This window comes from Mytilus trossulus, chromosome 7, assembly GCF_036588685.1.
Source record: "Mytilus trossulus isolate FHL-02 chromosome 7, PNRI_Mtr1.1.1.hap1, whole genome shotgun sequence".
Taxonomy (NCBI): domain Eukaryota; kingdom Metazoa; phylum Mollusca; class Bivalvia; order Mytilida; family Mytilidae; genus Mytilus; species Mytilus trossulus.
Genome location: NC_086379.1, coordinates 62,503,407 through 62,526,018, shown reverse-complemented (window position 1 = coordinate 62,526,018; position 22,612 = coordinate 62,503,407). Strand labels below are relative to the sequence as shown.

The 22,612-nt window shown below is 31.0% G+C and overlaps 2 protein-coding genes and 1 long non-coding RNA gene across 3 annotated transcripts; all 3 read left to right on the top strand.

Moving 5' to 3' along the window:
- The first annotated feature begins 430 nt into the window (after window positions 1–430).
- Window positions 431–3,231, top strand: LOC134725502 (uncharacterized). Its single transcript, XR_010108564.1, has 3 exons — window positions 431–540; window positions 989–1,156; window positions 2,659–3,231. It is a non-coding gene; the product is annotated as an uncharacterized LOC134725502 (long non-coding RNA).
- A 6,400-nt stretch (window positions 3,232–9,631) lies between these two features.
- On the top strand, window positions 9,632–11,350 carry LOC134726588 (uncharacterized). Its single transcript, XM_063590997.1, has 2 exons — window positions 9,632–9,709; window positions 10,838–11,350. Exons 1-2 carry the CDS (start codon window positions 9,632–9,634, stop codon window positions 11,348–11,350), a joined length of 591 nt encoding a protein of 196 aa, XP_063447067.1.
- A 5,133-nt stretch (window positions 11,351–16,483) lies between these two features.
- LOC134725501 (uncharacterized) lies at window positions 16,484–20,644 on the top strand. Its single transcript, XM_063589372.1, has 4 exons — window positions 16,484–16,542; window positions 16,645–16,760; window positions 18,327–18,605; window positions 19,994–20,644. Exons 2-4 carry the CDS (start codon window positions 16,698–16,700, stop codon window positions 20,357–20,359), a joined length of 708 nt encoding a protein of 235 aa, XP_063445442.1. The 5' UTR covers window positions 16,484–16,542; window positions 16,645–16,697; the 3' UTR covers window positions 20,360–20,644.
- The last annotated feature ends 1,968 nt before the right edge of the window (window positions 20,645–22,612 follow it).

The following is a 22,612-nucleotide window of genomic DNA, read 5'->3' as shown; positions in this document are numbered from 1 at the left end:
AACGGACAAACTGAGAACATAACAATATCTCCGAATCGTGACGTGTGAGGAATACTAGGTATGAGTTTAAAGTTCTACTTGATTGGAATCTAAAACCTGAAGTATATGACTGCTAAATGAGATTTGAAAAACAGCCTCGGTTTTTGTCCTTATATCAAGTCTCGTATTAAGACTGGGGATGACGTCTAACCTATAATGATGGCACAGAAAAGGATTTTGTATTCTATGTTGCTTTTAAAAACGAAAAAAAAATGTTAGCCCTTTTATTGTTATACCGTACATGTACATGTAGGTACTTTTCTTAAAACAATCGTTATTATTCAACATAAACATGTATTTAAGAAATTATTTATAACTTTTAAATTAAAAAAAAAGGTGTTTTTTTCTATATTCACATATCTTTCTAAAAAAATTTAATTGATAGGAGGAATTATTAAAGTCTGTAGCGCTTAGGGAATCATTTAAAAACTAGAGGGAATAGACGCAACTATAGCAACAATTTCTGCTGAAGATGCAGAAATACAGAAGAAACAAGATGAGGTAACATTTGTAGCGCCTTTTGAAAGTTATTTTTGTTTTCGACAAAGTATGATTGGATGATTGAATGTTGCTTGCTTGAAAGCCGCAAGCACATCACTGGCAAAATCCGAATTCCTCATTATTTTATTTATTGTATTTTATTTTATTTCCTCTTTAATTAACAAATGGAAACACATCGAAAACATCAACGTCAGGATTCGGTAAACCTCGTAAATACCCTCGAAATTATTAGCTTACGGTCATCAAACACTGAATGAAATATTATTTGTCGATAAAACGTTTTAGTTTGGTAATCAATATAAAAAAAACAAACGCATGCAAGACTAAGTAAAGTATATATGAATGCATTAGTTCAATAATTTCGATAATCATAAAATTTCAAAAAAAGTTTCATATTACTTTAACTATTTCAATTTCGAGTCATCGTTCTTAAACATTAACATTTCAGAAAATAGTAGAGACAATTAATTTAGGAAAGCGTAGAAATTCAACTTCGCCATCCCCGGCAGATGAACCAGTAATAAAGAAAATTAAAACAGACTGTTACAAATTTGAAACTGATGGAGATAAGGTACAGAATAGTACACCAAAACCTGTGAAGAGGAGAATAGAAGCGGTAATTTCTAATTTGTTCATTTATTTGTCCTGTATTCTCTCCATTTAATGTTGTCATTTCAGCGATTTATGTAACATTAGCATAAAGGTCGACGTTTAGATAGCCACAAAACCATATTCAACCCAACATTTTTTCTTAAAATGTCCTGTTCCAAGTCAGGAACATGGCAGTTGTTATTTAGTTGTTCGTTTCTATGCATGTTGCATTGTCGTTTGTTTTTTGTTTTCACTTCATTGTTTCTATTGTTTCGTTGTTTTCCTCGTATAGTTAATGTGTTTCTCTCAGTTTTAGTTTGTAATCCGGATTTGTTTTCTTTCAATCATTTTATGACTTTTGAACATCGTTATATTACTGTTACTTTTATTGAAAACCATATCCAAAACTAGAAGTGAAAATATATTGCTTTTACCTTGTCTGTCTATCGGCTAGTATTTTCGTCAAAAGTTTCAAAGGTACTATATAACAGAATGACTTGATATTTGCCCAAAAGCTAGACTATTGGTTATAACGTGTTTTCACTGCTATGATCTACGATAAAAACAAATGTTCAATCACACAAATTACTATCAAGTATAACATAATCGCGGGACAATAAAAAAATATCATTTATATGAGATAATAGTATGAACTTTGCAAAATGATGATGATTTTTAACAAGTTAATTATCATTTGTAGGAATTGCGGAAGTTGAAAGTATAAGTTTCCTCAATACATGTCGACGTTTATTATTTGGGTTTTTTTTTAATTAATTGTCAGTATGTTTGTTGAAAAAATAGGTATTTCGTCTTATCTCCGTGGTAATATTTTGAAATTATGTTAATGTACCTTACCATAACAAACATAGACGAATACAAAACTTATATTTCTGAATTGAGTATAACAAAATAGCTCCGGCTGATAATTTGGTACACCAGACGCCTGTTTCGTCCGCAAAAGACTTCTTTGTCAACCACAAATTAAAAGTTCAAAAGCATAAAATACAACAAAAATTTCAAATAGTAGTTGCCAAATACGTCTAAAGTAATGTATGTCTTGGATTGAAAATCCTTCGGAAAGGAAACGATCTTACTTGTGTGTCATTTCTCGATTTCCTTGATAGAGGGTTGTTAAGGAAAGAAATTAAAACAATGCTTCTCTATTTAATATATGTAGTTACACAGTATTATGTAGGTTGACATTATGAATCATTTTGGCACATACATGTCACAGACGATTATGCATAGTATTGTTCATTTGCTGCAGCCGATCACATCCTCGTTTATGGCATTACAAAATGTTACTTATCACAGGACTTGTTTTTTTTGTCAAGTGCCTTTGCCTAATTCAGCAGTTACTGTCTACCTGAAGTATGACAGTGTTATATATCAATATCCCATAGTTCAAAATGCCATTTGCATAACAAGAAAACAATCTATCTTGTCTTATCTTTTTTTATTAGTCAAAGATTTAAATTTGCCTATTTACGTATTATCCTTAACTTCGCTTTTTGTTCTGATTATCAGGAAAAGTTTGCACACTTGTACAGGTTACTAAATGAGAAGGAAGGTATAAGTGAGAGATTATCAGCTAAATCACCAGATGCAACGGAAGAAGTTGCTACTCATGTTGCAACTGGAAGTGCACAAGATTATTCGTCTCAGTATATTTCAACATGTTCATCACTTTACAAAGCAGAGTCATTTAGGAGTTTATAGCTGAAAAGTAGATATAAATGGGGTATGAAGGACATTGCTGAAATCGACGTTGGTAGTTTACCAGAAGATGTAGAAATAATTGATTTGAGAATAAGGGTGTTGGGAGATATTCATGAATCATGTGACAGAAAGGTGAATGAAAAATTCCACAAATTTGCAGATAGTCACCAGGAAGTTTTACTGGTGGGTACAGTACCAGCATCATGTTTAAAATTGATAGCATTCACCGGAAATGTTCCAAATTCAGACACAAGTGATTCTGATGACATACTTTTTGATCCTTTGGAGTGTGCAGGGATGGATTCAAATATTTCAAGTTCAGATTCAGACTGATAAAGTTCAGACAAGAACTAATGTGTGATGTAATCCGCAAAAAAACATAGAGGTAACATTTAATTTCTACCAAAACGATTCATGATTTCTACACCGACTGTTTAAGGGCTGTATATCCAGTCAAGTTCGTTGATAATTTTCATCGTCGTACGTTTTCCAAATAGTGCATATAATGTTGTTAAAAACACTCACTAGCTTTAATAAAAGTTCTTATTGCGTTTGGGTTAATAGATCGTTGCAATTTTTTTTTTAGTTTTAAACACAAATTATTTATTATATTTTAAAAACAAAGAAAACCAGTAAAGATATGCAGTTCTGTGTATAAAAATTCAAGTTAACGCAATCAATGGAGTTTAATTATTATAAAGTTCAACTATAATTATTATGGTTCAACATGGCGATAACTTTTTAAAGGTAACTTAATCTTATATACTTCTTCATATGACATAACAACGATTTTTTCAGGATTAAACTAATTAGAAGAGCAGAAAGGATTGAAGGAATACTGAAATAAAACTTAGTAGATGAAAAATGTTCATTACAAAGCATGCTTTCGCAATTTTCAAAAATAGAAAAAAAAAAGTAAATTTGGTCACAATTCTTCATTTGCATGCTAGGGAACAAAAGGATACGATAGGTTTCGTAATATGCTTTGAGAAAATAAAAAGAAAACATGGTGTCACCGAACTTGTTGTCTTGCCGCAAGTAAAAATAAAAAAAAATCCCTATTAGCCTAGTATAAATTTTGTACTAAAAGAGTTATTTACCCTTAAATGGTTCATTTGCAAAAAAATATTTTAAAAACCAAAAGGGTTGATATTTGTTAAAATATTTTGAATAATACACTGAATTAACAAGTTTTCTTTATACAAATAAACAGTCTTACCATAAAATTGCGAATCTGTTTCCAAATTTGCTGATTTGGGCAAATAACTAGACCGATTTTGTACTGGGATTGTACAATCCAAGATGGTGGTATACCATCAACCTACCTTAAACAAAATGTATTTCACTTTATCAATTGACTTTTTAAAATATAGATAATGTCATTAATGTGTCTCTAGCCTAGGGGTGTTGGATAAATAGGAAGTGTATTCCTTTATTCAAATTTTGAACAAAAGTAATGAGTGTAAAATACATATAAAATATGCAATCTGATTTTCATTTCGATTTTGTGGTAATGGTATTTGTTGTGCCCTGTATGTTATCTTTTCCACATATTCATCGAAGAGAAAACTTGTAAAGCGTCCACAGAAGGGAAACAAACTTGAAAATCTGAGAATGACTGTTAGTTTTATTTTTTGCTCTCCCTTAATAAAAGATATACAAAGGAATTGGTTTTTTTTTTAATTCTGTTAGAGGAAAAGTGATAGTGCTATTAAAATTTTCGACCTCTTTCAACTGATTAATATAGTTCGTTCTTATGTTTTACTGTTACACCACTGTCCCAGATTATTGGAGGGTTAGGATTCCGCTAACGTTTTAAACCTGTCACATTCTGTATGCGTATGCATGCCTATCCCAAGTGAGGAGGGTGGAACTTAGTGGTTGTCGTTTATTGTTGTGCTATATACTTGTTTTTCGTTCAATTTCAGACATTAACATTTAAACATAAAAATATCTCAATACATAAACACACAAAAATCAAAGAATTTATATGTTTTCTGGTGCATCATTTTACATAGTTAATCAACATTAAAGATAAAACAATCCTTAGTAGAAGGTAATTAATGCTAATTTTTAAAACAGGATATTGAATGATTGCCAATGAGACAACTATCCACCTGATGTGGCTGAGCTCGCTTCTCTTTTCAACTTTCAACAGCAAAAGTATTTTTTTCACCACCATGACTGACCAAGGTGAAAACATGCTATAGGTTACAATAAACCATTAGATTTTATGGGCGTGTCCATTTAATGAAGAAAACATGGCATTCAGAATTTAGAGTAGGGCTACTCTTGATTAGTCGAAACCCCAGGTTCAACATGTACGCCCGTTATCTTGTTTATTATTAGAAACTTCGTGCACCTTAGTTCAAAAATTCAAATAAAGTTACAGAACTGAGATGTCTTTCAACATATCACTGAAATACATGTTTTTAAGTTCAAAATTCATAGACATGGGAGATAAGTACAAATTGCGTAAAGACAAGACAAGGGAACCTATAGTTTTAGACCAAATAATACTGTCGCATAATATAATAAACGCTTAATCCCGATTTTTAATTCAAATGAATAGAAATGTATCTATAACTTCACTTTTTGTGGCGTTGATACATTCGTGTGACGCACAGTTCACGCACAGTTCATATAAGTTTATAAGTTTGGCCTTCGTAAAACGTATAGTTTAATGTCGTAATTAAGTTTGCGACAGTAAAATCAAATTTTACGATAACCAAGCTTAAAATACAATACAGTTATCTCCATTCTAACGCAGTATATTAAAATACATACCATTGAAATAAACATTGTGGCTTTAAATGACAGAGATAAAATTGCTCCTCAACTGTTGCCTTGTTTTTGGCATCTAAACAATGTGACTGCATATGTATACTCACGATGTCAAACATAAAAACTAGACGTATTTACAATTTCCGTACGCTTTAAAACGGTTTTAATGTTGACAAAAAGAAGATTTTGTGTATGAATAGTCAAACCTCCTGCTTTTATTTCAATGTTAAAAACACATTGCGTGACAGGAATACTACAGTCAGAAAAAAAAAACAGAACTGACAGAGATGAAAACAAACTTTACGACAAAAGAGATGATTTCAGCTTCTAAATTGTGATTTTTCCATTTCAATGAAGTAACATTCCACAACATCTGCATATGGAGTAAATCTCCCTATTCGATATTCCCGGGCTTGCTCACAAGGAAGCTATTTGACCAAGACATCCAAATGGTGGAGTTGAAATCATCCCTTCGTAAATTTTACGGATGCCATGACCGTTATTAAATAACCGTTTCACATTTCTTCAGTTGTGCGAGTTTGTTATATTTTTGTTCAAGTGATGTAAGTATGTCTCTGTGTGACACGGTTGCTCCAAGAAAGGAGGAATTTACTCACAGAAAAAGAAAACAATTTAGTGATTTAACACAATTCTTCGAGTTTGTTATATTTCTTGTTTCAATGGTGAACATTTGATAAAGTGATGTAAGTTGTGATAAGTAGTGATACTGTTTGAGTTTGGCTAGTTGCCGTGAGCCGAGTTGTCATAAAATCAATGCAAACACTTTCAAAACGGTAAGTAACCAGCTACTGAACTGTGCTACGCAAATCAAAGCAAGAACTATATGAAGTGCATTAGGGACTTTCCGATGTAGTTTTCCTCGGAATTCAGTATTTTTGTGATTTTACTTTTTACATACACTAAATATGTATTATTATTTAATACTTCAGAAGATCGTCGGCTCAGAGACAAACCGGCTAAAACAGTTTGGTCTCAAAATTTAGTAGTATAGATCTCCAAAAATTCTCGAAATTATGTTCAGACGTGTGTTTGGAAAATAAACACATTCCATTTAAATATTGACGCATGCCGAAATCACTTTATATTTTTTTAATCTTTCAATGTCGTGCAGGTTTTGCAATCATACAACACATGTATATCGAACACTAGATATATAAGTTGTATTATATAATGAATAATTTGTTTCAGTCGAGTTAATAATAATATATAATTAGTGCTTATTTTCAACGTCGATGATCCGCTTAATAACTACGTTATACCTCTATAATTTTGATTATACTGAGGTAAGAACGTTATTCATTATGGTTTTTGTTTTTATTTAAGATTTGAAAAGCACACAAATATTAGAAAATATAATAAATCTAAACTGTTGATGTCTGATTTTAAACTTAAATGAGACTGAAAATATATCTTATCAATTGCTAGTTCACAGGTTTGGCCTTTAACTGTTTAATACATTCCAGGTTAATAAGATGTCATTGTTACAATTCTAAAAATATGTCCAAGTTTTATTACTCTTATAAACATTTTCAAATCAAAGTAATGATGTATCATGGTAAGGAAAAATATGACGATAATTAACCTACCATGTATTCAAGCTTTTCGTGAAATAGGCTCTTAGTATAGGTGTGTTTCGACTTATCAGTTAAACAGGCACTCAGTGAAAAACAAACTTATAACCCAAGTCGCCCCGATTATTTTCCCTGGATTAAAATCAGATCTATTTCTACATACTAGAGGTAATGCTCATGCCGATATTGAAAGACCAACTAGTGATTTATATTTCATATTCTTGTTTATACATATCTTAAATGAATATGAACTATCATACTGTACAAAATGAAAGTGAAAGTGCATTTTATTTGCAGAATATCGAAAAAAGATTTTTTTTACTCTCAGTTACTTTAAGATACGACACAGTTGTGTGTTAACTTCTTTAATTTTAAAGTCATATGAAACAGCAAGTCAAACAAATAATGCATATGTTTTTTTATAACTAAATGGATAGTTTTCATCATAAAAGTAACTTTTTATTAGAAAACTCTTTGATTTGTCCACCATTAGAAGAAGTTGACTTTTCTATTTCCTTTCTTCCAGGATGCAATTCGCCGAAACATTTTCTGTATGCAAGTGACATTAGCGTAACCCTCCTCTTAAAAAAAATGGTTATCACAATACGCATGGATCTGTCATTGAAATTCTATTATCTGATTGTACGTGTTATACACGCAATCAATATACATGGTTCTTTATTGATTGTTACTATAATGTGACAATCGGTAAACTATGGCTTAAAAACACAGCAATTAAGTAGCTTCGATATTTGTTAAATCATAACAGACAGGAACAAACAAAAATCGCCGATTATATAATATTACCTAATTTTGCGTAAGACATGATAAAATCGTGCACAAAAGACTTAGGCTATGATATATATACATGCATCGTTGTAAGAATTGGATAAACATTATTTTTCACCGGTCACTCGTTTCATATGACTTAATTATTCTAAGTACTTTTCAGTGTTTGAAAACTTATTTATAAAAGAAATATTCGTTTTGTTTTAGGAATATACTTTTTTTACATATTTGTAATTGATAGGTAGAATTCAAATTAGACGACTACACTTTAATGACCTAATTATTAGAGAGAATGGAAGCATTGAATGCTACAATTTGCACTGAAGATATCGAAATACAGACGGTCCAAGCTCAGGTATCAGTTTTAGCTCTTATTGAAAGTTATAAAGTCATTTTAGTTACCCAAATGCTGTATTGATTGAGTGTTGTTTGCTGATTTTCCGTATGAATGTTTGTTTTCAACGTAATTTTTAATTTCCAACCTTGTTATTCGGAATATGTAAATAAAAAAGATTATTCCCAAAGAAATAAACTAATGAAATTAAAAGAGGGTTACTAATTTTGAAAAGATAAAGTCAAATGTTGCCTTTACATCACACAGTTGATGTAGCTTATGGTGAGTTGATTAGATCAAATTATATTTATAATTTATATTTGAATATAAATATAACAAATAATCATTTTTAGCAATATAATTTCTGGAGAGGATTGTGAATAAAAATAGTGTTACAAAGTGAAAACATGATTCCCTTCTCATTTTAAATTTCGAGTTATCGTTCTTTTATCAATATCAAACTTACAGAAATCAGTAGAAGAGGCGAATACAATAACAAAACGTAGAAATTCAACATCATCATCATCACCAGATGAACCAGTCACTAAGAAAATCAAAACTGACTGTGATGAAACTGAAGAGAAGAACGAGAAAAATATACCACAACCTGTAAAAAGGAGAGAAGCGGTAACTATTTTACAACATCTAAATCTTATTGTCCGTAAGTTGTCGAATTTAGATGAGAGTATAACTGTTTTCATTTATAATTTTCTCCATTGCTACTTGAGAGAATCACATCACATTCAGTCAGAAGTTCGATAATGATCAGTTTCAAAGTAATCAGTTGTAGTACATCAGGTACAAAATAGTAAATTAAACATGACAGCAAACAATATTATACTAAATATGATCTTTAAAACATTGCGTTGACAACGTTTTTCAGACGCACGGAAACTATGATAATACACTCACGATAGATGGTAATTAAAACATGTGTTTTTCTAGAAATGAAGTCAGAAAAAATAATTAATTTAATAGAATTATGATCAATTTTCAACATGTGAATTCTTATCGGTAGAAGCTATTGAGGATGAAGAACACCTTTCATCTATCCAAAGTTTTCATAACTTTCAAGTCATTTTATTTACATATATAGGAATTCCAAATTTTCATTTCCTTGTTATAGTATTTCGAAACAGAGAAAATGTTTTTAAAATTGGGTTTGTGTTGGTTATCTTTAGATTTTCTGTGTAGCGTTTTTGTGTGCTGATTTGCACATGTATCGACAAACTTAATGGATGTTAGGCGACTTGTAGATGTTCACATCTATGTTATTTGATCAATGGATATTTGTAAACTTAGTAATCCTACTAAAATATGTAATTCTAACACAAAAACTATTGATATGGAAAGATTGATTGTAAGGAGAAAATAGGTCATGTAGTTGAACCTTTTAAATAAAAATCCAAAAAATACCGAACCGGGTAAAATTTAAAACGGGAAGTCCTTAATTACATGGCAAAATCAAATGAAAAAATTCACCAACCGAATGAACAAAAGCTGTCAGATTCCTTATTTGGTAAAGACATTTTCAAATGTAGAAAATGGTGGATTGAACCTGGTTTTATAGCGCTAAACATTTCACTTGTATGACAGACGCACCAAATTCCGTAACATTAACAATAATGGGTGAACAAAACAAACATAAAAGGTAAAAACTTCAAATAAGGAAGTATATGTTGGACAATATCGTTAAAGATTTTCATATACCTGGGTTAGCGGCACATGTTCTTAATAGTCTCTAGTTTATGAAGTGTGGATCTGGAATTAAATTCCATAATAATTTGATGAAATAACGAATAAAAAGCTCACAAAAATACTGAACCCCGAGGAAAATTTCAAACGCAAAGTCCCTAACCAGATGACAAAAAGCACATCAAACAAATGGACAACAACTGTCATATTCCTGATTTAGAACATGCATTTTTGTGTAGGAAATTGTTGAATTAAAGCCATCTAACTCTTTCATTTGTTCGACAATCCTATACAAGTCCATTACATTGACTGCGATGTGTGAACAAAAGAAACAGAGATAACAGATCAAAATGTCAAAAATAGGGGTGTAGCAGTCAACATTTATTATCTGGATCACTTTAAAAACAAACAAAAAAGTAAACACACATTTACCGTTATGGTAGGTCAATAACATTTTGACGGGATGTATAAGTACAGAACCACTGCATATGTCACAATGAAACGCAAAAAAGCCCAAAAAAAACCCAACATATTAACAAAAATTAATGACAAGAGTACAAAGGTACGATGCATTGTTTCAATATTTCGCCAAATCAAAATTACGGAATATATCGAAACTTATAATGTATGTAATGTAGTACTAGTTTATCAATCTATAGTTTTAAGATTTTTATCCTTACCAAGTAAAAGAAATCTACTTTACCATATTATTTTTGTTATTTAATAGTCGAGATTTAATTTCGCCGATTTTTATGTGTTTAGTTTAATTCATTATTTTTATTCTGATTATCAGGAAAAGTTTGCAAGCTTGTACCGATTACTTCGTGAGGATGAAGATATAACTCAGGGATTATCAGCAAAATCACCAGATAAAAAGGAAAAAGTTGCTATCCATGTTGCAACTGGAAGTACAAGAGAGTATTCTTCTCAGTACATTTCAACATGTTCATCCCTTAACAAAGCAGAATCGTTAAGGAGTTTAAAACTGAACAGTGGACATAGATGGGGTATGAAGGACATTGCTAAAATCGACGTTGGAAGCTTACCGGTAGACGTATCAATAATTGATTTGAGAACAAATAAATTGAGGAAAGACCACGAGACAAATGACAAAGATGTTAATGAAAGATTTAATAAATTTGCAGAAAGTCATCAGGAAGTTTTACTGATAGGTACGGTACCAGCCGCATGTTTAAAATTAATAAAATTCACCGGAGTTGTTCCAGACTCGGACAACAGATGGTGTGATCCTGATGAAATATCTTCAGATGATTCGATGTATAGTGGGTCGGATTCAGACTGGTAAATATTCCAACCGGAAATAGAAAAAAAACGGAGCTAACTTGTTTCAAATACAAACTGATGCATGTTTTCTAAGCACCTAAGATCACCTCAGTGTTTGGTGGGGTTTATGTTGTTCTGTCTTTAGTTTTCTATGTTATGTATTTGTATACTGTTATTTTCTTATTATCCTTGTCTTTGTCAGTTTATTTTGGACAGTTTAATAGTATCTTTCGCCTTTTTTTCTATTAATATTGTCTTAAACTCTCACTAGCTTCAATAAAAACTTTATTACATTTAAATTATCAAATCCTCACCGATTGTACTTGAGTTTTAACTGATAATGATCATCAATATCAAAAGCAAACAACAAATCAATAAATCAATAAAGACACCACAATATCATTTAAATGCAATGAAACACTATAAAAAAGAAGGTTTTCATAGATTATGAAATCGTTTCTGCACAATTATTTTATAAGATACTTTTTGTTTTTGTAAACACATGGTTGCAGATTTTGGCATCATCTTTAGCATAAACCTTCATCAGTGCATGCAGAACATCGTTGGTTTATCGTCATCAAACAAATTACAAAATTGCAATTGAAAGAGCTAACATTGCTAAATTAAATTGCCACGAATTATGCATATACTTTGCAATTCAGTAGGACATGTTTCTCATCAACAATACCATTATTTTGATTCGAATATTCATAAAACACAATTTATGTCGAATCAAAAAATTCGTAACAACCATTTTATTTTTACAAAAGGCACAACAACACACCTGAATTTTGCATATATATCTCCAAATTTACTAGACATATTTATACACAAATATTTGTCACTATTTTCTACAAATAGGCATTTGACTTATGTGCAGATTTAGTCCTCTAGACGTCAAAATAATTTTTACAGCATAACATATTTAAAGTGTCTTAATATTTTGAAGGTCTTTCTAATAATACAAGATCGTTTGCATAAATTTTATTTCCATTCCATTATGCAATTTTTAACTTTATCGACACAGTCATTAAAAAATTGTTAAACACTATTGGAGAGAGTAGACACCCCTGTATGAAATCAGATTCAACCTTAAACCAATCAGTAGGACAGCTATTAAATAATACACATGAATATACAGTAGAAAATAGGATTCAAAATTTTACAGCTCATTATTTTGCTGTTCACAAAAAAGTTCTCCAACTATCAATGTATGTGTTTCTATGAAATCAACAAATGCTACATATATATATATATATATATATATGATTTACTTTTTCTATTAATGTATTCGTAGTTCGAGTGAGAATATGATCTATAAACATGGAAAAAACTATTGCAACACCTTGATTTTTTAAAACTCGAAAAATCTGCCTGTTATTTTGGATGGAATATGATAAAATATTTGTAAATTAATATTGAAACCTAGTTTATGATAACCTTTTCGATCTTATCACGACCTTACTGCGCTCTCACTACGGTTTTACTATGACCTGATTTCGACAAGACCGCATTACGATTATTTTGATTTATTAGTAAAACATGTTTAAAGTTTGCCACGTTTATCACGATCTTGAAGACCGCACCCTGTCTGTGATACGACCTTACTGTGATCTGTACGATCGCACTTCGATCGTCAAAATTTGCATTTTTTCACAGAAAATAGTGTGATCGTGGCCTGTTGGGACTGTGGTATTTGCTCCGCCCGATAAGTCGAAAAAAGATTGGTAATACGATTGTATGTTATCATCTTCTATATTAAAACCCATTGTCAATACTAGCGTAGTCCTTATGACTGGATTATTAAAGAAGATGGGCTAAAGATACCAGAGAAACATTTGATCTCATAGACCGAAAAAAGACTGTCAACACCGTAAACATAATAACGTTCGAGATCAATGCAACAACTTAACTAACATATGGAGTAGTAGCCTCTTATGAAAGAACTTTGTATAAAGTATGATTTGAAATAAATAATATATTTTAATGTAAATCATTAAAAAACAATCACGTTTTGCATGTCCAATCACATAAATCTTTCTATTGAAATGGCTGCAACAAAATTCCATACAAGTCCGATTAGAAGGATTAAGTATTGTGCAGTACATTCATCAATGAACATGTGCATTGTACAAAAAAAAATGTACAAACGGAGTAAGAGATTAATTACAAGCAGTCCATTATATTCTTTTAAACTTCATGAACAAAAGGTCAATCATGGTTAAGTCTCTTATTACAGAAATCTCAGAAGGGCTCTCAACACCATCATATTCAAGTAGAGCGTGGTGGTGTTTGATTGTAAAATGAATAGAAACTTTCATCTTCTAAAAATACAAAATCAGAGTAATTGATAAACATATACATAAACATATGAGAAAAGTAATGCCTTTCAGGGAAGACCGTAAATTTCAAATAAACATAAATGGTTGAAACAATTTTAATTTACAACAGATAAAAAAAAAAAAAAATTGCAATTTTATGCAACTTTGTAATAATTTAACAACTCATAAAAAATGTCGATATTAATATGGTTGGTTTTAAGATTAAAAGTTAAAAAATGATTTCCTTTCATCATTGAATAATGTACAATCAAACAAGTAATTAAGACATCTAAAATTGCACGAGGCTTTTTTTTTAAACGCCTGCCAATTCCACGTAATGATATTAACAATGACAATGTTAACAATGATTACATTTAAAAAAAAATTATATTTATGTTTGATAATGATAATATGCAATTTTATCTGACCTCCAATAGATTTATTGGGATATGATTGGTTAATGACTGACTACACGTGGTGACTATGTATATTCGAAATAGGGTGTCACATGGTTAGTTACAATGTACGGTTACCAACCATATTGGGTAAGTAAGGAGTTATTTCCCTTTTCAAAACAAAAAAGATGCCACAACCCTTTATAAAAAAAAACGGTGTTTAGGAAAAATCCGAAAGGATTCAACAGACGCGAAATGACGATAAAAAGGTTGAAATAAGGTTCATAAAACTTAATTAAAGCTAACAAGTTGTTATTGTTGGCATTACAGAGTTACTTCCCTTTCAAAAAAAAATAATCTGAAAGGATTCAACAGACGAAGAAATAAGAACATGTAATACATGATTGAAATCAATTCCTATAATAAATTTAAAGCCAAAAAAAAATTAAAGTTGGCATTTTTTTTTTTGTATAGACAAAAGGAACTATGTGATCTCAATGCGAAATATTGAAGACTGTGACCGTTTGTAAAAATACCACATGTGTAGATAGTCGGTAAAATAAATTCGTTGCACGGTGTGCTAGTGACCTAATACATGATATATGGGGTCAGTAAATTTCAGATGTATGTACATAAGGTGAAACTTCAATAAAGTATTTGTCTTCTCTTTTAAAAATCATATAAGTAAGACATTTTAATGAGTTGAAAATAGTTGTACCACGTTTTTGCTTTAACTGATCGCATAACTTCTGTTTTGCAATTTTCAATAAAAATATATTTTGGTACATTTTGTACAATAAAAAAATCTGAAATATTCACAATTTTTCATTGTATTCACTCAGAGTGTTAGGTCAATATTGGAAACAATTACAAAAAAAACTATGCCAAAAACAATAAACAAAAAAAATATGGCAGACAGCAATAAACAACAACCGGACAGGAACACCATATATAAAAAGTAAAATCACAAACATACTGAACTCAGAGGAAAATCAAATCCCTAATCACACGGTGAAATCGAATAACAAACCACATCAAAAACGAATGTAAACAACTGTCATATTTCAGACTTGGTACAGGCATTTTCAAATGAATAAAATGGTGGATTAAATTTGGTATTATAGCTCTAAACCTCTCACTTTGTACGACAGTCTCATCAAATTCCGCTATGTTAACAATGATGCGTGAACTAAACAGATATAACCAAAAAAAATAGTCAAAATATGGGAACAACAGTCATCATCGTGTTACAATTTTAAAAGAAACAATTTTGCGTGTCTTACGTCAGACAGTTTTACGTTACATATTTTTGTCGTTCAATGATTATAAAAACATCTCTAAAATTTCACATGGGCAATGTTAGCATACAGGGTTAAACAATCAAAAGTATGTAAGAATTAAAATTTCAGAAATAGACCGAGATTTTAAATAGTCTAAAAGTTATGTAGAATTTTTAAGAATTCACGTATAAATTTTGTCTAGGTAAATTTAAAACAGTATGCAAACAGATAACGTGTCAAAAAGACAATGACACACCTAAAGACAAGAAAACAAGCACAAGACCACCAATGATATTCCAGCACTTGAAAGTAGGTTTCGGCTGGCCCTAAAAATAATCAAACCCATGCAGTGAAATTGACGCCGCGTATAACTCAGAAACATACAAATGAATCAAATCACACAAGCCTAACAAAGAAAGGAGCGCACAATGCACCGATCGCTTTACTTGCGACAGTGGCACATCATAATTTTCAAATTCGTTGTAAAGTTCCGACCCACATAATAGCACAAAAAAACACAAAATGATCTAACACTAAGATAACAGCAAAATAGCGATCTAAGAGAACTCGCAGTTAGTGTAAGCTTATTCAACTAACAACAAATAAATAAACCATAGACCAAACTAGAGTATCTAACAGAACACGTTCAACAGATTTAGTGTAGACGGTATAAATAGTTCGAAAAAAGCTTTACATTTTGTTGACTCGTTTCTGTCTTCTTAAAATTCATTTTTTCTTATGTATAGTATAACTTGCACACCAATTCATTTCCATATTAATATAGGAAGATGTGGTATGCATGCCAATGAGACAACTCTCCATCCAAGTCTCAATTTATAAAAGAAAACCATGTTAGGTCAAAGTACATCCTTCAACACGAAGCCTTGTCTCACATCGAACATCAAGCTATAAAGGGCCCCAAACATTACTAGTGTAAAACCATTCCAACGGGAATGGTCTGGTTATAACATTTAACAAAAAACAGATAGGATATTAGTATTGTGTTCTACTTAATTGGATTTTATAACGGGAAGTATATAGCCGGCAAGTTAACACATGAAATAATCCAAGTATTTAATAAATATAAACCATCTTTTTTTCTTCAAAATTGAAAGTGAAAGTGCATTTCATTTTCAGAATATTGCAACAGGAAGTTTGTGATGTGTGTTGTTATTAGAGACAACATAATTGTATTATTAGTTCCTTTTTTGTAATGAGGTAAGAAATTTTGTATCAATTGCGTTTATATAAAGATGTTTTACTAGAAAATAATGTCACATTTCAGACTAAATCATATCTTTTAATTTTGATAATTGATAGATGCAATTTTAAATGAAGCACAACACATAGAGAATAATCGCAATTAGAGGGAAATGGACCTAAATAATGTAAAAAATGGATCTGAAGATAATGGAACACAGAAGACACAAGCTGAGGTAACTTATTTAGCGTTCATTTAAAGCTATAACGTTGTTCGTAACCAGTTTCATTGAATTGATCAATTGATTGATTAATTGATCAATTGTTCCTTTATATACAGGAAATAGTTTTATGTTAGATTTAAATATACAATACAATTTTGTAAAACCAATACAATATTTTATTAACGTCTCACCTTTTACAGAGCAATACATAAAATTCAAAACACATTGATTAAGAAAAATTACACATATGTAAAAAAAAAATCATTCATATAAAATTATGAGAGACGGTCATTTACAAATTAGAAACAAATTTCCCAACGCTCAAAACATTAAGAAGGATAAAAGGAAACAAAAAGAATATATATAAAATTATCTACATGTATATAAAAATCTATGCCTCCTGTCTGCAGGTTTTGGCACATGTTCTTCGTTTTCAATGGAGTCCGGACAGCAGTTTTCAAAACAATTCTAGTTTTTGTAGTTTGAAAAGGCTTGATTATCAGCCCATACGAAGACTCTTTTTTTCAAACGTCCACTATCAAAATTTCGATATCTTTTCCACTGATTCGGCACGGATTTCCATTGTTTTACTATAACAGGAGTCCAACCAATATCCTCATGTACTACTGTATTGGGCGTCTATCGCCCTTCAAACATAAAGAAACGATTTGTCCAATTTTGTTTGACAGCAATAAACGGAAAATGTTTTTATCTCATATTGAAACAATATAGTTATTATTGATGTGCAAATATCAGAAACACAGTTTTTTGCAGTATTTGGCCACAGCTAATAACACTCCAAACCATTGTATCATATAGTTTTGTGTAACAGTTATACGGGAGTCCATCAAACGTTTTTAATATTGCTATTATCAATCCAAGGGATAAACTCGCAGATTTCGCAACATTACTGGCGGTTGTAATCTAAATGTTTATTAAAACTAATCCTAGATACGTTTATTTTTCCACTGTTGAAATTGAAAGGTCACTACATTCAAAACAAAAATCTGTTCTATCAATGGATATCGGTATGAAATGCATGACTTTAGACTTTTCAGCGTTTATAATCATATGATTACTAGCAAACCAAGATGAGCGAATTTTGAAGAGTAACTGTAGGTCCTCAGGAGAACTAGCTAAATGAACCATATCATCGATGCGTATAACAGAATTTCAATTGTTTCTTGATATATATTGATACCAACATCAAATGTTTTTACTAAGTTTACGAAATTGAACATTGAGAAAGATAATAAACATCTTGCTGTACTGACAACTTGACATTCAATCCTGATTATAAGGGAAATATAAATAAAAGGTTAATCCAAAATGAATGAAAAAAGAAGCCAAGTAAATGTATGTCTTGTCATGTTTCTTTTTAAAGGCAAGTTTATGTATCTTATAATAAGAAACTGTGTTCTATGAAAAATGATACTAAGTATCATCTAGGGAGGATACATGGTACAAACGGGATAGGAACATTTTCATCAAAAATGATAACGTAAAAAATTGAAATTCGCATTAACCTAACATTTTGTAATTCGAGTTATCGTTCTTTATTCAAAATCGTATTTTCAGACAATTGCAGATACGTCTAAATTAGGAAAGCGTAGAAATTCCACCTCACCATCACTGACAGATGAACCAGTCACGAAGAAAATCAAAACTGACTGTGATACACCGGAAAATGAAGAAGAGAACGACGAAGAAAATACACCACTACCTGTAGAAACCTCACCATCACTGACAGATGAACAAGACATTAAGAAAATCAAAACGGACTGTGATGAACCTGAAAATGAGGAAGAAAACGACGATGAAAACATAACCCAACCTATGAAAAAAAGAGTAGAAGCGGTATTGTTTTTACCATATCTAAATAAACACTTAATATGTATTGTTTAGAAGGAACTGCCTCGCACATTTTTGCATTTTCCGTCTTCAGGAGCGTTCAATATCCAAAGCTTTAAGAGCTACAATACCAAAAGAAGTTTTTTATAATTTTAATTTGAAATTCAGTAACCTGCAATTGTTTATATCTTCGTCCGTGGTCTTTTTTTAGATATAAGGAGATATAGTATGAGTGCAATTGAGACAACTTTCCATGTAAGTCCCAATTTGTAAAGAAAACCATAATAGGTCAAAGTACGGTCTTCAACACGGAGCCTTTGCTCTCACCAAACAGCAAGCTATAAAGGGGCCCACAAATGACTAGAATAAAACCATTCAAACAGAAAAACCAACGGTCTACTCTATGTTAAAAAAAACAAAAAAACTTATGAACAACATCAACAAATTACAATCACTGACCATCAGGTTTCTGACCTAGGACATTTTTTAACAAATACAGCGGGTTAAAACATTTTAAAAGGTACCAAAAGTTACCCTTACCTGAAACAAGTGTTAATAAACTCATCATAGATACCATGACTAAATTTAGTATATACGCCAGACGCGCGTATCGTTTACAAAAGACTCATCAGTGACGCTCGAACCCAAAAAAGTTTAAAAGGCCAAATAAAGTACGAAGTTGAAGAGCATTGAGGACCAAAATTCCTAAAGGTTTTGCCAAATTCATCTAAGGTAATCTATGTCTGAGGTAGAAAAGCCTCAGTATTTAAAAAAATTCAAAAAATTGTAAACTAGTAAACTTATAAATATAACCATATCAATGACAATTCATGTCAGCACAAAAAGTGCTGACTACTGGGCTTGTGATACCCTCGACTACTGGGCTTGTGATACTCTCGGGAAAATACATCCCCACCAGCAGTGGCATCGACCTAGTGGTTGTAAATAAACTCATCATAGATACCAGGACGCGCGTTTCGTCTACAAAAGACTCATCAGTGACGTTCGAATACAAAAAAGTTAAAAAGGCCAAATAAAGTACGAAGTTGAAGAGCATTGAGGACCAAAATTCCTAAACATTTTGCAAAATACAGCTAAGATAATCTATGCCTGAGGTAGAAAAGCTATCACAACATAGAAAAGACACTATACTATAAATCAATGAAAATGGTTTACTCAATCAAGACACATATTATCATGACTACAAAAAACAATTGAATATACCATGAACGAATAAAATTGAATTATGACACAATAACAATACTGCATTCCTATTATTAATTCAAAAAATATATATATTAAAAGTATTTCTCAACAATTTACAACAAATATTTCATTAATTTCTTTTTATCAAGTTATATTACTTAACTTTTATTTCATGTTCGAATCATCAGGAAGAGTTTCCGAAGTTGTACCGATTGCTTCATGAGAATGAAGATATAACTAAAGGATTATCAGCAAAATCACCAGGCGCGAAAAAAGATGTGGCTACTCATGTTGCAACCGGAAGCAAAAGAGGTTGTTCTTCTCAGTATATTTCAACATGTGCGTCTCTTTACAAAGCAGAATCGTTTAGGAATTTGAAACTTAACAGTGGATATAAATGGGGTATGAAGCATATTGCTGAAATCGACGTTGGTAGTTTACCAGAAAATGTAAAAATAATTGATTTGAGAACAAATAAATTGAGGAAAGACCACGAGAAGAACGACAAGGAGGTAAATGAAAAATTTCACAAATTTGCAGATAGTCATCAGTAAGTTTTACTGGTGGGTAAAGTACCAGCCTCATGTTTAAAATTAATAAAATTTACTGGAGTTGTTCCAGACTCAGACGACAGTTGTAGTGACTCCGATTATTCTGCAAATGATGGGGTTGTTTCATGCAAAACAAGTTGAAATTGAGATTCAGACTGGTAAAGGTTCCAGGCAGAAATAATGTATAATTGAAAACAACTGAAAACATTTATAAAACGAATAATAAAAAATGTAAATAAATATTTAGATACAATTTAGACAAAACTTGTATTTGCTTCATTAACTGGTAAATGAGACAATGCTAATAATGAATAATAACATAATAATAAAACCAGCAAAGATGTGTAGTTTTGTGATCATGGTGAACAGCATTTCATTATACTAATCACAACTCTTGTATAATAGTAGTATTCGTATTCATGCTGTTACATGTATACATATATATATATAATGTGTGTAAAACATTAATGGTATGGTGATTCAGATCATTAAACTAATTGTGTAAAATAAATTAAAATTGTGGTATGTTTATTGCTATTTTAATTTATTTTACAAGAATTAAAAAAAAATATTTGTGGAATTTCTATCAATCGTAATATATGAACGTAAAATGATAGAAAAGTAATTCAAAAAGTTCAAAAAATTAAGTTAAAAAAAACTAGCGTCCAATTTTCATATCTGTTACATTACCACGAAGAAATCTGTTCAATCACGAATTGGTTGATCTATGCGATGTGTCGAGGTCTAAAATGACTAAGGCTTTTTACCACGCCTTAGATTACGGTTAACAATCAACTTCAGCTTGTCCGTTTCCTCATCTAAAACTAATAACATTTTATAAACAACGAGAACTCATGACAAAAATACATATGTTAGCATAGTTTAAAGATGCTCTATTTTTTCAATAAAATATGTTTTTATCTTTAACAAAAAAAACGAAAAAAAAACAATCAACTTCGTCTGGTCTTTTACATACCAAACTTGACCCATTCCAGAATATGACTGTTTTGTTGGATGTGAAATCGTATTTTTATAAGGAGTGTCTTGGCATTCAACGTTTATGCATTTATTTATGATGTTTTATTTGTAATTCTTATTAGGTATTTTTTATGTCTTGTCGTTTCCAGTTTTAATTCTACCTTTTATTTTCTATCCGTATGGTTTGATAGCTTCCTTGTGAGTAGCAACCCTGTATCAAGGCAAATCATGATAGGCAATACAAGCCCAGTAATATCGTATCAATTATGAGATTTATACGCCGTATGCAGACGCTGATGAAATGTTGCTACATAAAAATGGAAAGTTCGCAATTTGAAAGCTTCAAAAATTCCTTTGGTCGTAAAGTTTCATTTTCAACCGACCCTCATTGACAATTTCTTGATGTAAGTAAAGATATGTTCATTTGAATGCTAGTTCGTGGGCGTTGACGACTTAAATAAAACGGTATAATGCACTACACAACAATCTCATCAAACAGAAAATTCCCATTTTATTAAAAAATGTATTTCGAAAAATCTATTTCTAGATACATCTTTTGTAGTGATTACAATCCGTGTCAGTTATGGAATTTACAAACATATACGCTGACTGAAAATACAGAGAATTGCTTAAGAATTTTTGCTTGGTAATATTTTGATAGTTTTTTAGGTAAAGTGTTTCGTCAAATGATATACATTCCGATGGTGTGTGGTCATAAGGATATTTATTCAATTACTGTTGTGTGCATAGATTTGGGTGCCACATTTGCTTACCCTTCCAAAGCACCTGACATCACTGCAGTTTTTGGTGGGGTTTATGTTGCTTAGTCTTTAGTTTTCTATGTTGTGTCTTCTGTACTATTATTTGTCTGTTTGTCTCTATATTATTAGCTATGGCGTTGTCAGGTTTTTTTTTAATCTATAAGTTTGACTATCCATCTGGTATCTTTCGTCCCTCTTTTAAGGATAAACTTTATATTAACCTGACGATACACCACTTGATTGCGCAATCTTTGAAATCTTTTAAAGATAAAAAGGAACTTGTTTCTTAATTGGTAAATTACTCACTTCAAAAATTTGGAGAAATTCAAATAAGCATTGTGTATGAGTTAAAAAAAATTGGCGAAGATAAACTTAAGTTAGAGTGCGGACATGATTATAGAAAATGAAATTTTCCAAGTTATAAATTTCCAAAATTTTAGAACCGTCAATGAAATTGTTAACATTTAAACTCTTTTTTTGGAAAATTCTTCTGGCAAACCTAAGTAAAAGTGCGCAA

Excerpts from the sequence above, each read along its gene's own strand:
- LOC134726588 (XM_063590997.1), top strand. The coding sequence starts at position 9,632 with ATGGATATTTGTAAACTTAGTAATCCTACTAAAATATGTAATTCTAAC. Across the intron at positions 9,710-10,837 it reads TTGATATGGAAAGATTGATT|GAAAAGTTTGCAAGCTTGTA; the intron begins GTAAGGAGAAAA and ends TCTGATTATCAG.
- LOC134725501 (XM_063589372.1), top strand. The coding sequence starts at position 16,698 with ATGGACCTAAATAATGTAAAAAATGGATCTGAAGATAATGGAACACAG. Across the intron at positions 16,761-18,326 it reads CACAGAAGACACAAGCTGAG|ACAATTGCAGATACGTCTAA; the intron begins GTAACTTATTTA and ends TCGTATTTTCAG. Across the intron at positions 18,606-19,993 it reads TGAAAAAAAGAGTAGAAGCG|GAAGAGTTTCCGAAGTTGTA; the intron begins GTATTGTTTTTA and ends TCGAATCATCAG.